This window comes from Pyrgilauda ruficollis, unplaced genomic scaffold, assembly GCF_017590135.1.
Source record: "Pyrgilauda ruficollis isolate IOZ18807 unplaced genomic scaffold, ASM1759013v1 scaffold12, whole genome shotgun sequence".
In the NCBI taxonomy this organism is placed as follows: domain Eukaryota; kingdom Metazoa; phylum Chordata; class Aves; order Passeriformes; family Passeridae; genus Pyrgilauda; species Pyrgilauda ruficollis.
The window spans coordinates 17,858,983-17,872,208 of NW_024510321.1; the positions used below are offsets into that span (position 1 = coordinate 17,858,983).

The following is a 13,226-nucleotide window of genomic DNA, read 5'->3' on the forward strand; positions in this document are numbered from 1 at the left end:
ACATTTTGGTTCCTGAAGAGAGAAAAACTGCAAGAACAGAAACAACAGTACATTCACTGCATTTTTGTTTTCTGCACAGCTCAGTAAGTTTGCTTTATTTGCTTGATTACTCTATCCATAACCACTCTTTCACCCCATCTATTCCTTAACTGTTAAAAGAAAAAGGATGACTAATCAGAGAAAATAGAGATGATATTGTGATGAGCATATTTACACAGTGAAAATATTAGGTTTCACTTGTACATTACTCCACTTGGAGAACTCTTTCAGATTAATCCTGAACTCAGTTTCTTTAGGGTTTACAATGCTTCATATTTTTAAACTATTACAGTATAATGGGAATGTTATTTTATGGTGAAATTTCTGATGTAGACCCTCAGTCTCACATTCATGCAAATTCGTTCCTCCACTCAGTTCTCCAGAAATTACTGCTTTACCATTTCTCTCTATAGCTATAGCCAATGACTGATAAACATCTTCAAAGTAGAAGTGCCCATCTAATTTGTTGAGGCTGGAGGGGAGGAGCCAGTTCTTCCTTCTCATACCTCATGTCGTGGGGCAGAAAGAGAAACTCACATAACTATCGTGTAAATATGTAAATTCCTCAACTGATCACTGCACCGTGGGTGTAATGAGGAAGGTAAATGGAAAGAGGTCCATGTTCCCTCATTTTTCATTTCCATCCCACACAATGCCATCTGATTTAATATTTCCACAGAAAGGAATTCCAGTTTAAAGATCCTTCTCTTATTACCTCAAATTTTCTATCATCCTTACACTCCCCGCCCTTTTATTCTGTGAATCAAGAACTGCCAGGGTACATAACATACTCTTTACATCATGTATCAAATCTGATAAAACATACAAAATCATCAGTCTTTACATTAAAACTGTAAAGCTGCCCAAAGTAAAGCATTTTCATATCTAGTTTAATACAAAACTAGCAGGAAACTTACCTGATGACTGTAGTGAACATTGCAGGAGGGAAAGGAAAACTAGAAACCTGGAGAAACTCATTGCAAATGTAACTTGTTTCGCATTCTTCTGCCAAAAGTTGGATTAGAAAATTGGTGATATATAAAAATCCTTCTCTCTGCAGATAGTGATGGGTCCTTCTCTGTGTCAACGGGTTGATGGATAAAGCTCTGTACTCTAAATAAGGAAATGTTCTGTCATGTGGTATTTTGAAATAACTGGAGTGCACACTGTAAACACTGCTCTCTTTGAAGAGCAAGTCCCTTCCAAAACTGAAGTCTCCATCCCTGTAACTAGAGGTGGAGACATTTGCCATCTTCTGTGACATTGCTAACGTTAATTCAGGTTAGTTGGTGGGGTGCTACACAGATCTGGAAAAGCAACTTGAGAATTAGGGGAAAGAAACCAGCAGTGAAATATCATCAATTAAAGCCCTCTGCTTTAACCCTTACATCTCAGAAACAAGCAGATTCAAAATCCCAGTGGTTCAATACATTGCAATAATGTCACAGCATTATATATTTAGAAGAAAGAGAGCAAACTGCTGAAACTGCATTTTTGGTGCATTATGAGCTTTTGCTCACTTTAAGGAAAAAATTAGCGTTATTATGTTGGTTTATTTGATCTCGGTTTGGGGCTGAGTTGTTTATAATTGCTTGTCAAACACCAGAAAAAAGTGATGTTCAGCACCGTAGTCTAGTGGTAAGCTTCCCTGTAACAGAAAGGAAACTTTTTGCCTGGAATACATGAATATTTTACCAAGTAAAAAGATGTGTTTATCTATCTGAGAAATTCCCCTTGAGGCTGTTTCAGGGCAAAGCCAAAGACAAATGAAATTGCAAAAGCTCCTTTTAACGTGTAAGCAAAGTGCTCATCTGAAGACTTGTATTGGCATGGCAGTTTTTCTACAAACATTCTGCAAAGCCCTACTGCAAATGTTCAAAAGTCCTGCTATTCCTTCTGTTTATTTACATCAGTGAAATTAAAAGTTGTGATAATGGAATTGAAAAATTCAAGAAGTGAAAAAGCCAGTAGTGAGATATATATATAGCAGCTGAGCAGTAGATGTCATAGGAGGAGCAACTATCATTGCTTTTTTTTTTTTTTTAAGAGTGTTGGGAAAAATTATTGCAAGAACCAGACAAACTTGTTGATTTGCCTGTAGAAAGCAGTAAGAGAAAAAAACATTTTCTGAGAAAAAGTGTCTGGATTACAGCAAAGTTAGGAATTTAATTAATTGTTTAATAATAACTATTTTATTTGCAGGTCACATTAAGAGAGGGCTCAGCATGAGCAAGGGTTGCATGAGTAGCTCTAAGTTGTACAGCTGAATGGTGCCACAGGCACCAATGTGGTGGGGCTGAAATAAAAGCTGGCTTTCCTGAGTGAAACCATATTTCAGATACATCTAAAATAACAAAATAAAATTTCTCTGGCAAAGGAAATCCCAAGGCAAAATACCTGGAGGTAACAATTCCTGCCCAGTTCTCTCATTTTGCTCATTAAGTACCAGCCTGGATCTGGTTCAAACTGGGCTTTCTCCTCCCTCTGGTGTAAATGGATGCTTGTGAGGATTTGTCCAGGGCTACAGTGGTGGGGAAAGATTAATGCAGACACTGGGGTAGGCTAAAAGAGGAACTGAGTACTTCAGAGCTCCCCTTTGGCATGACCAACCAGCTTTGTGCCAGCTGCAAACTTTTTGGGGTCAGTATCTTGTGTGCTGCATAACACACTGTGCAATAAACTGTTCTCAGCAGTGTCCTACACTCTTGCTTGTATTTACACCAAGAAAACTGGATTTCAGTGCTTAGCAAAACAACTTCATTAGTTGGTTGGGGAGTTTTTTCTGTTTTTTTCTTTTTCCCAACTTTCCAGCCTGCTCAACAGACTCTGTGCAGCCTGGGGAAGGCAGGCTGTTTCCTGGGGATATCTGCTAAGCACTCTTTCTCATAAAGCATTTAGTTTGTATTTACAACTCATTTAAAAGCTATCTTGTAGTGTTTTCTACTGTTTTTCTGACATCTAAAATTTAGTCTCTTGCAGATTTCTAGTACAGAACCATCTGCTGAATTCCTTAGTTTTCAGTTCCTTTTTCTTGCATTTAAAAATGGGAAGTTGGTGCTTATTCAAGCTGAATTCAAAGTGAGGAGGAGAGAAGCCCTTCTTGTTATTGACAAAAGAGTTATTGTACTGACAGGAGCACCCCCCTTTCCCCTTCTCCTCACTTGATTCACAGGGAATGCTGAAGCTGAAAATTATACCAATAGAAAAATTATTTATTTATTTATTTATTTCAAAGCATTAACAAAAAAGAAGCAAGAATGTCAGGGTAAGAATGTTTTAATGCATGTAAGCAAGCATAATACAGTTAAAAATCACATCACTGTATTGAAAAATGATTACAACTTATACCTGGTCTTAATATTCTTTGCTGACATGAACTGTGTTTTCCATAGCAGAAAATGAACATGACAAGGCTTCCTATCCCAAAGTTTTCTGAGAAAAGAATATGAAGCAGTTTTATACGTGTAATAGGATTTAGCCATAAAGAACAGTAAAAGTACTGGTCTGATGCAATGAAGTTTGTGGAATTAAATGAGTTCAAGTTTGCAAAAGAGTTAGACGTGTTCTAATTTTTGAGATTTTTTTAGTGTCCACAATATCACAGCAACTAAGTTCTAAATGACATTCACAATTTATTGGGCATTCATTCTTACCAGGTGACTTTCATAGTCCTTTTTCAGTACATGTAATTGTTTTTGACAAGTTTTTTTGCACAACCATCCTTGTTAAGGCACTTGAGAACATCTTGACCATTGCAAAATTGTAACATCAAACTCTAATTCCGATTTTGTAAAATATTAATGATAAAAAAAATCTGCTAATACTTATTGTATTTGCAGGGACATGTGTGGCAGGGAGGAATGATGCATCTGACTCCATGTTCTCAGAAGGCTAATTTATTACTTTATAATACTATATTATATTAAAGAATACTATACTAAACTATACTAAAGAATACAGAAAGGATACTTACTAAATGCTAAAAAGATAATAATGAAAATTCATGCCTCTTTCCAGAGTCTCGACACAGCTTGGCCATAATTGGCTACTGAGTCAAAACAATTCACACCAGAATCCAATGAAACAATCACCTGTGGGCAAACAATCTCCAAACACCTTCCACAAGTGAGCACAACACAGGAGAAGCAAATGAGATAAGAATTGTTTTCCTGTTCTCTGAGGCTTCTCAGCTTCCCAGAAGAAAAATCCTGGGCAAAGGGATTTTTCCAGAGAATGTGAATGCCACAAGCACTAAAAGAGGAAAGTGATTTAATTTAAGGTTACACCAGATCTCACTTAAGATCTCACTACAGACACATCCTTTAATTTCAGTGAGTAACTTGCTTCTCCAAGTAACATACCACAGGACCCATTCTCACCAATTCTTCTGTTACCAAGATATCATCTTAATAGTGTTTCATTGCCAGAATCTCTTGAGAGCTGGTTTTGTCTTTTTCTTTTGTAGAAGTAGGCTGCCATGCCAGCTCCAAAGACAGCTAAAACAGCCAAGAAAATGAGTGGCCAAACAGAAACATGAACAGGTGGGTGGGTCTCCTCATTCTTTTCTTTGCCTGAAATGAATCCATGTAACTGTGAGAAAGCATAGTAGTTTTTATTTCCACATACAACATGAAAAACATGAATGAGTTGCCCTCTCCTGCCTGAACTTGAAGGCTGTAAAGCTGAGCCCTGAGTTGTTGCTGATCAGTAGTCAGGTCGCTGTTCCTGAAGCTGATGTGAAACTAATGTAGTTTTAGTGGATCTGGGGTACAGTAATGTACAATGGGTGCAAGGGATGCTTTAAGAATGTAATGAAAATGTATGCCTTAGATGGATATGGGATGCTCATTACTGGAAATTAGTTTTACAATATTTTGTGACATGATTTACAATAATATCTTTGTAAGAAACTTTCACATACATCTACATAGTTTCTAACAGCCTGTTAAAGCACTGTGTAGCTGCTCTCAAAGTTCTTCTCGAGTGTGGTCACTGCTGAGCTTGCCAGCTCAGGGTTAGCCCTGCAGCAGTCCCACAAGAACAGATGAGTGCTCCTGTGCCTGTGAAAGGCACCGTGGGGTCACCCCGAGTGATTGATAACTGCGCAACCCTCAGTAGGGCTTGTGCTCCAAAAGAGAGTGGTTTGGGAAAACTCATTTTAAGTTCTTCCTCTATTTAGATTTTTCTTCATTTTCTTATGAAAGCTCTTACCTTTTTGCTTTGTAAGACTCCCATTCAGCTCAACTGCAATGAATTTCAGAGAGAAATCACATTACACTTTATTAGAATCCGTATGTTCGACTGTTTGCAAAAATAGTACTGGAACAAAACCCCCTCAAGTTCTACCATTGAATTAGTAACATATATATCTGCTATAAAAGGCTTGAGACAAAAGATACATTGAGACAAAGAATACATTGCCAAGCTTTCACCTTCCTACTTAGCATTACTTTATCCACTTTTGAAACTTTATATTGTTTTTATATTAATAACATTAAAATACTGATTCTTTCTTATGTTCATTCAAAACATCTTTTCTCATTTTTCCTGAAATATTAATTTTAATGTACTAAGAACATGATTTATCATTCCGGAGATTTGTTTTACATGGCATATTTTGGGAAGATCTGCATGTCTAGCTGCTACAAAGTTTTTGATTCCTAAATGTCTTCCCAAGAAAATGCCTGCTAAATCACATGAGTAATCTTCCTATTCAACTCTGTGTAAGACAAAGAAAAATGAAAGACCTTTATAACATTGTTTTGTTGCTGTTGAAGAAGTGCAAAAAAAAAAAAAAAAACCAGTTCGGCACTCAGAAATGAAGAATTATACACATAGAACTAAAGAGTTCTAAATTATCATGAAAATATTTATTCTCTTGGTTCTTCTGCATCAGTTTGCAAACACCCTTGATACCCAGAGGAGAATTTATTAAGGCAAAATGTAAAGTGAAAGCAAAACAGGATGCAAAATTAATAGATAAATACAACAGTAATCCCTACTAAGGCATAAAATAGTACATATGGGAGCTCTGTATGACTCAATGTAGGAACTTTAGAGATTCCTTATTATTTTAGTACGATGTAGGATGGGATGTAATTTGGATGTTTTATTAAGTATTTAATAAGGGTTAATTGACTTACTGCCATGGGCATGTGCTGATTTAAGCACAGCAATTAACAGTGCACAGGAGATGACTATTTCTTGGTTACAGTGCAGCATCTTTTTCTAATTAAAGACTACTTGGAAAATGAGTAAATGCTAACCCTAAATTTTCAGTTATTTTTTCACCACCTACCATGTCTTGAGATGTCTTTAGCATTGAAACCAAATTTTTTCAACTTTTCATCTGAAAAATAGAATCTTAAAACCGGCTTTACAGCCAATCTTTTTTTTTTTTCAACACAGAACAGAGATGCTACCCATGATTTACTGGGAACATGCACAATGCAAAATCTGGAAAATTAAGCCTGATCCCACAGCTACTACAAAAGGAAGTGCAAAGGTTTAATGATGGCTACCTACCACTTTTTTAAGTTAGATAGATTGACTTTTAACATCCAGGTTAGAAGAATAAAATTATACTGCTCTCTTGCAGACATTTTCCTTTGTATCTCCACTTGGGAATAATGCATGTAGTGTTTTATCTCTGAAGCATTAGTCTGATATATACAGTACTGAGTGAAAGTTTCCAGAAATGCTGATGAGACAGCTTCTCTAATGACTTGAAGTTTACATTAAGAATGCAAGTATTTCTCATATCATTCATTATTGCAATACAAACAGGTGACCTTTTAGAATCCTTGAGGCATTACTGAATCAGGGCCAATATGAAGCCAGTTTGGTACCTTGGGAAATAATATATATTTTTGAGAACAACAAGCTGGAAGAGGAAGATTGATTATTCACATTGATTCCTCCTTGCAAGGGTATAATTGTTACAATAATCAGTTCTTGCAATAGTCATACCCTTGCACAGGTGTTTGACAGGTGCCATATCAACACCTGTGTTAGGTACTCAAACATTTCTGAAAGTTTCATTCTCAACCTAGGCTGTGCAGGATGTTACTGCGTGTCCATGTAGACAGTGATTTGGAGAGTTTGCAGTCTATAAAATAAAGGCAGCTACAGATGGTTAGAGAAGTGGGATATGCCAAACCAAACTGCCAGGGATTACTTCCAGAGCTGTGGTGAAGGGCTGTAACAGTCACTAGTGAACAGGTTTGTCCTGTCACTCAGGGATGACACATTGAGGACTTGCCTTTGGTTTTTTTGCAGATAAATCCTTTTTCAGCAGAGCAATCACTTTTGTCCCAGTAGCCAGAGGGTGCAGTTATTTCCACACACTGATGCTCCACATCCAACTCTTTCTCCTCCCAGTTAACAAAGTCCAGGACAGCATTATCTAGCCACAACCACTGGCCTACAGAGCAACTCGCAGAGTAAAAAAAATTAAAACATATCTATTTCATTAATATTTTAACTCCTTAGCTCAGCAATTTACTTTTAATATCTATAGTAAGCCACTGTTCATCAGAAACCCATGGTTTTTTTTGTCAAGTACTGACTCAATTTTCTTGTATTAGCAATGCACTTTTCCATTAAAAACTGAAATTTAGACATACCTTCCACATTCTGGTAAAGTCCTATCCAAAAGCCTCCTACTTTATTTCCAAGTGGTTGAATTTTATGAGTCAGAAAGTGAGATTCATCCATGTTTTCTACTGAAACCAAGGTAGCTCCTGAAAGGCATTAATAAGCAAATAACCATAACCCACATGACCAACCACTGCAATGACCTCCTTTTTAGTCTGTACAAGCAATAGCTCCTGTATTAATGCTGCTCTGTTGGTGTCTCCACTGCTTCTTGCAGAAGACAATGACCTGGAGGTACTTAGAGGCTGTGGCCCCCACTGCTGCCCCCAGGATGGTATCCCACAAGCCAGGACATAATGGTGAGCTCCTACACAGGGAAGCTGTAGACCTGAGAGGACATTTCCATTGTGCCAGCCTTAGAACAGCTTAGTGGGTAAAACAAAATATATTTCTAACTTTTTTTTTTAATCAATATCTTTACATTTTTATGATAGTTTTATAAAAACATTGGTACGAATCTTTTTAGTCGATAATGAAGGCTCTCACCTAAGCGAGCACACTCAAGGGAGGCCAGTGCCCAGGTTCTCCCAGCTGATGCTTCAAGGTAGTAGCAGTGATCATGGTAAGGGATCCAAGCTTGGAGTTCATCTTCTCCAGGACAGTCTCCAGGCTGCTCAGCAGGGTCAGTAGGAGCTATCTCTAAAGAAGCCATATGGTATGAAACTGGTATTGCATTGTGAGTCATCTCGGATTCTATGACATGTGTGTAAATAGTGTGGGATTTCTCTCACCCAGCTTTATTTGTCTTAACATCTACTCATGACTATTCCCACATTCCCCCAACCCAGACAACAGGGAGAGCTAAGCAGCCAAAAGTGTTAAACATTTTATTTCTCAAATCACATTTCTCAGGACAAGGAACCAAATTGCATCCTGCAATATCTAACTAATTGCCTTGGCAGTACTGTGAGGAAAGCAAACCCTGAGGGATGATACGAATCTCAAATTTGCATTTTCACAACACAGAAAGCTGTTGTAGGCTAATGAATCACTAATGCCACAGTCCCATGATGTCTGGCTGCTTGGTCTCTTAATGTTGTCACTTTATAGAAAAGAAAAAAAAAAGAAAAAGCCATCAGTGTAGCATGCCTCTGCCAAATCAGATTCTGTTTCTGCTCATGGCTGCAACTCCAATTCACTTTGATGAATCTTGCACTGCATAAGCAGACCAAATGTATGCAACCTTAAAACATAAAGGAGGGAAAATAGCACGATTCTACAAAATCTAGATGCAACTGTGCCTCTGCATATATCTGCAGAGTTAAAGTGACATTCACATTGCCAAGGCTTTTACAGTTTTAGCTCTAGCAATGGTGAATGGAAGTGAAACTCTTGGCTGTGTTTCGGCTCAGTGACACTCAAGTGTGACCTTCCCCAGCTGAAGTTCATACAGTCAGGGCACAAACCCAGCATATACTTATATTACACACAGACTCATGTGATTTATGGTCACGTTTTGTAAAGAGCAAGATAGACCTTGAAGATAGAGCTTCATCTTATGGAAACAGTTTTATCATGATAGCAGTGCAGCCATCTGGATTTTCACAAGAGCCTTTCCTGTGCCTAAATTCATACATCATCCAATAACAAATGTCCACATTCTGCTGAGATGTACATGCTACCCTGAAGCATAGTCCTCTGCAGGGGTAGCCCAGGGTAGAGCAGAGTCTCTAGGATTAGGCAGGTTTATGGAATTAGGAATGTGTCTTTAGAATTGTTAAATGCCTTTGCTTACCATCTGATATCATGCAAACTGAAAAGTAGCTTTCATTGCAAGATGCTGTTTTCCAAGTACCATCAAGATCAAGGTAAACACAAGCATTGTTATCCTTTGGTTCCCCTGCTGCCCATTTTGTGTACCTGGTTTTCCAGTTATTGGTCCATTTATAATAGCCACCAGTCTGAAAACAAAGGAATACTGGTAATAGGTTTGGGGTTTTTTCCACATAAAAATTTCTGTCACATAAATATAGTGTAAATATAATCATATGTTTATTTGATTTTTTTGGGAAAAAAGGGACCATTTTAAAAAATCCCATTCACTGTTCTAAGCAATGTCACCGGGCAATTTGAGTTACACAAGAACTACATATGAGCAGTGTTCAACACTGCATTGCTTTTGGGAGGGTTTTTCTGAAGTAACAAATTTTTACAATATGGCAGGAAAGTCAGATGGGGCCATATTGGGTCATTTAGTAAATCCTACATCAAGAGAAGCAATTACAGAGAATTTGTCCCCTCTGCTCTGCTTTATTTAAGTTAAAACTTGGACTTACTTGTGCATAGAGATTACTTGACATTAAACATTAAACAGTCAGCTTAAATCTTAAAATATCTCCCTAATACTCACAGTAACTTCTATTAATATATTAATAGCTCTAAGTACCCCCCTGTATAGCAGGGCATTTGACTTTCAGGGTGGCCAACAGTCACTTCATGACAGCTGCACTTTCTGACTCTCAGTCTGCAGCTTGACTTCTGCTACTGTTTCTAGAACTTTCTGGTTTCATCTTTTGCTTCTTGCATAACACTTTCTGTGATTATTCACTCTGTTTGGTGTCAAGGATGAAAATCCTTGACTAGTTCTAACAGTACCCCTAGATTTTTGTGCATTTACACAGTGAAGCCATTCCGAATACAATTGCTCCAGTGTTCAAAACTGGTCATCCAGAGGACTATTAGAGCAGGAAAGTTCCCTGAGCACCTGCCCCTCCCATCTACCCAGCACTTACCATATTGCTGTTAAGACCAATCCATACAGGTTTTCCATATTTCAGCATCTGGATCCACAAGAATGAATGGATGTAGGCATCCAAGATGCTGGCAAGTTCTGCAGATTTGTCCTGGCAATTTCTTCTGGCCTCTTCCCATTGCATTTCAGATGAAATTATTGAATAGCTACTGTCACCATAATGAGTAAAGCCAGAGGCTGGATTTGTTGTTGGTAATTCAGGTTGTGAGGGAACTATGGAGGAAAAACTGAATGGATGAATTTACAACATATTGCTCTTCTGTAGCATGCAAGCTATAAAAATTGGTCAAAAGGTACTAGTCAATAAGTCAAAATCTTTTTTTAAGCCCATGAACAAAACAAAATCAGAAACCTAAATAAAATCAAACCAAATAAAACCCCTCCAAACCCCAAAAAAAGTGCCAAACATAACTTTCAAGACATGGAGCAAATTTGTCAATGTAATAAGATGAGTTAAATCCTGGATGCCCTGAAGTAGAGTATACTTGCTACAGACTTGACTGGTTCAGACTAAGACTCCTAAATTGCATATTTCAGATTCTGTGCTTTATTTGACTAAATCTGAATATCTGAGTATACATTTATTTCTCATCACTGGTGGATAGAACTTAGGACAAGGCATTTAAGGCATTAACTGTTGTAATCTCTAGACTCAGCCTAAGACTTTGAGACCTGATGTTATTTAATCACCACTCACTGTTCACTCCAAATTCTTGGCCTGTCTGTAAGGGCTGCCAGAATGTTGTCTGCATGTTTGAGTCAGGCAGTGTATATTTCTACCTTTGTGACTGTATCCAGAAGAGCAGGAACTGGGATCAAGAAAATTAAAAATGCCTCCATAAAACTATATATTTGCTGTGTGGGGAGGGGATCTTCTTACAAGAATGTTAGCTGTGCTGAGTGAACAGGCTGCAGGAACTGACTGAAGAAGAGGGATCAGGGAACAGTTTTTACTTTAATAAAGCTGGGGCAAAATTGTTTTGTTATCAGTGCTTCGCCTTCTCTACTCCCGTTATATGCTTGGGCAGCTGTGATTTGTGTAATTAAAATTCTACAGGAGTAGAGTCAACATTCATTACTCATTTTGGTGCAAAAAAAAGATAACAATATTCTTCTACAATAAAGACACATCCAAGAAGCTGTGCATTTTGATTGACATTATATGGCATTCAGTAGAAATTGTGAGAGAGGATTAAATTCTCTGCTCAGATCATCGAAGAGAATGGGAAGATCACTGCAAGAACATGATTTATGCTGCACTTAGACAGGATACCTAAAGCTCTTATACTTCACTGAGAAAAAAAAGATATTTTTATTTATTATTCTTTAGTATTATTCATTATTAGGTACAAAATCCCAGTTAAGATAGTAGCTCCTCTCCAGCAATTTCTGTGGAACAATTTGTACTTTAAACATAGCACTGGCTTAACACTGATGGAGCTCTGAAAGCCTGAGAGTCAGAATAAGACTCAAAGCTGGAAGGAATCACATCAGGTTATATATTCATCTTATTTAACCAAGGTATTCTTTCTCTTCAGGAGACTGGGTTGACAGAACTCACGTGAATTCATCTGGCACACGTAGCCTCTTTCATTGTCACAGCTATCATCTCTCCACTGCCCATCTGACTTCCTGATGAAGACACAATCTGTCTGAAGGGGAGGGGAAGAGGCACAGCCATTACAAGAGGCAGTGGGGAGGGGGTGAGCTGAAGCTCCTGTACTGCTAGTGCAGGCCTATGGCAGAGAGGAGGGGAGCTCATTGAACACCTCTGTAATTAGTTCAAATTTCCTAGTTTTCTGCCAAGCAGCTTGACCTGGTATTTATTAGTGACCCCTTAAATTTGAACCAGGCTTCCACTGGTGCCAGTTAAGTTCTGAAAGAAGTCAATTAAAACTCATTTTACCAGTTTTATTAAGAACTCTATAATGACTGTATAAATGACAAAGGTACCTATAATAAATCTTCTCTGTTCTGATTTACAGTTATGTAAATCTGTTTAAAAAATTTTTATCAATGAGACCAACAATAAAAGAACTACTGTTAAGAGCTCTAGTCTACACTAGTCTAACCAAAGCAGACTCTCTTGCAGAAAGCAGATGCTGTTTGCTGTTTTTTTTATAGTTATTATCAAGTTACCATTATCAGATGCAACAAAATATTTTCTCTTTACTTCCTTATATTTACTTGCTCCAGTATTTCCTTCATGACTCCCCTGACTTCAAGATCGGCCATGGCAGTCTTTTGGCATGTCATCCAAGTTTCTCCTTTATGGTGATTTAAATAAATTTTAGTCATCAGCTAAAGTTGACTGATGGCAGATGTTAAAAATCTTGGGTGAATAACTGCCAATCATTTCCTCAGAAATTACCACCTTTGGAAAAGAGCCTGAGTTTCTGCAGAAAAAGAGTAATTTCACTGAAGATATCAATTTGTACCATCAGAAATGAGTAAAGCAGTGTGGGAGCACATTAGCCAGAAGTGGGGCATACACACAGCTAAATTATTTTTGCATCAAAAATCTTAATTTTGGTTTATCATACCTTGTCTTTGTTTGGTGTTGCAGCTCTAGTATTTGCATTAATGCAGTTTGGGGAGGAACTGATATAAGCTTCTCCAAGCTTCTTTTACAGAGCTGGTTTTCTTTGCAATAGTTCAGATGGAAGTCTTAAAATTCCTCTTCTACAGAACCTTTGCCAAACATTTGGCTGTATTTGGAATTATTACCAGATGATTTACTAAACCTCATAGTGCTTACAAAAGGACTTGTTTCAGCATC

General features: G+C 37.7%; 2 protein-coding genes across 2 annotated transcripts in view; both read right to left on the reverse strand.

Annotated features, from left to right (window-relative positions):
* The window catches only part of LOC121364028 (macrophage mannose receptor 1-like), a 32,864-nt gene extending 31,733 nt beyond the window's left edge, over positions 1–1,131 (reverse strand). Inside the window, exon 1 of the mRNA XM_041486914.1 lies at positions 957–1,131. Within this exon, the coding sequence (XP_041342848.1) occupies positions 957–1,017 (61 nt within the window). The 5' untranslated portion in view covers positions 1,018–1,131. The remainder of the gene's footprint in view (positions 1–956) is intronic.
* A 3,050-nt stretch (positions 1,132–4,181) lies between these two features.
* Positions 4,182–13,226, reverse strand: part of LOC121364022 (macrophage mannose receptor 1-like) — a 32,838-nt gene continuing 23,793 nt past the window's right edge. Inside the window, exons 23-30 of the mRNA XM_041486901.1 lie at positions 12,009–12,099; positions 10,428–10,660; positions 9,431–9,596; positions 8,182–8,334; positions 7,665–7,781; positions 7,301–7,462; positions 5,251–5,283; positions 4,182–4,610 (exon numbers count right to left, since the gene is read on the reverse strand). Coding sequence (XP_041342835.1) covers positions 4,441–4,610; positions 5,251–5,283; positions 7,301–7,462; positions 7,665–7,781; positions 8,182–8,334; positions 9,431–9,596; positions 10,428–10,660; positions 12,009–12,099 — 1,125 coding nt within the window. The 3' untranslated portion in view covers positions 4,182–4,440. The remainder of the gene's footprint in view (positions 4,611–5,250; positions 5,284–7,300; positions 7,463–7,664; positions 7,782–8,181; positions 8,335–9,430; positions 9,597–10,427; positions 10,661–12,008; positions 12,100–13,226) is intronic.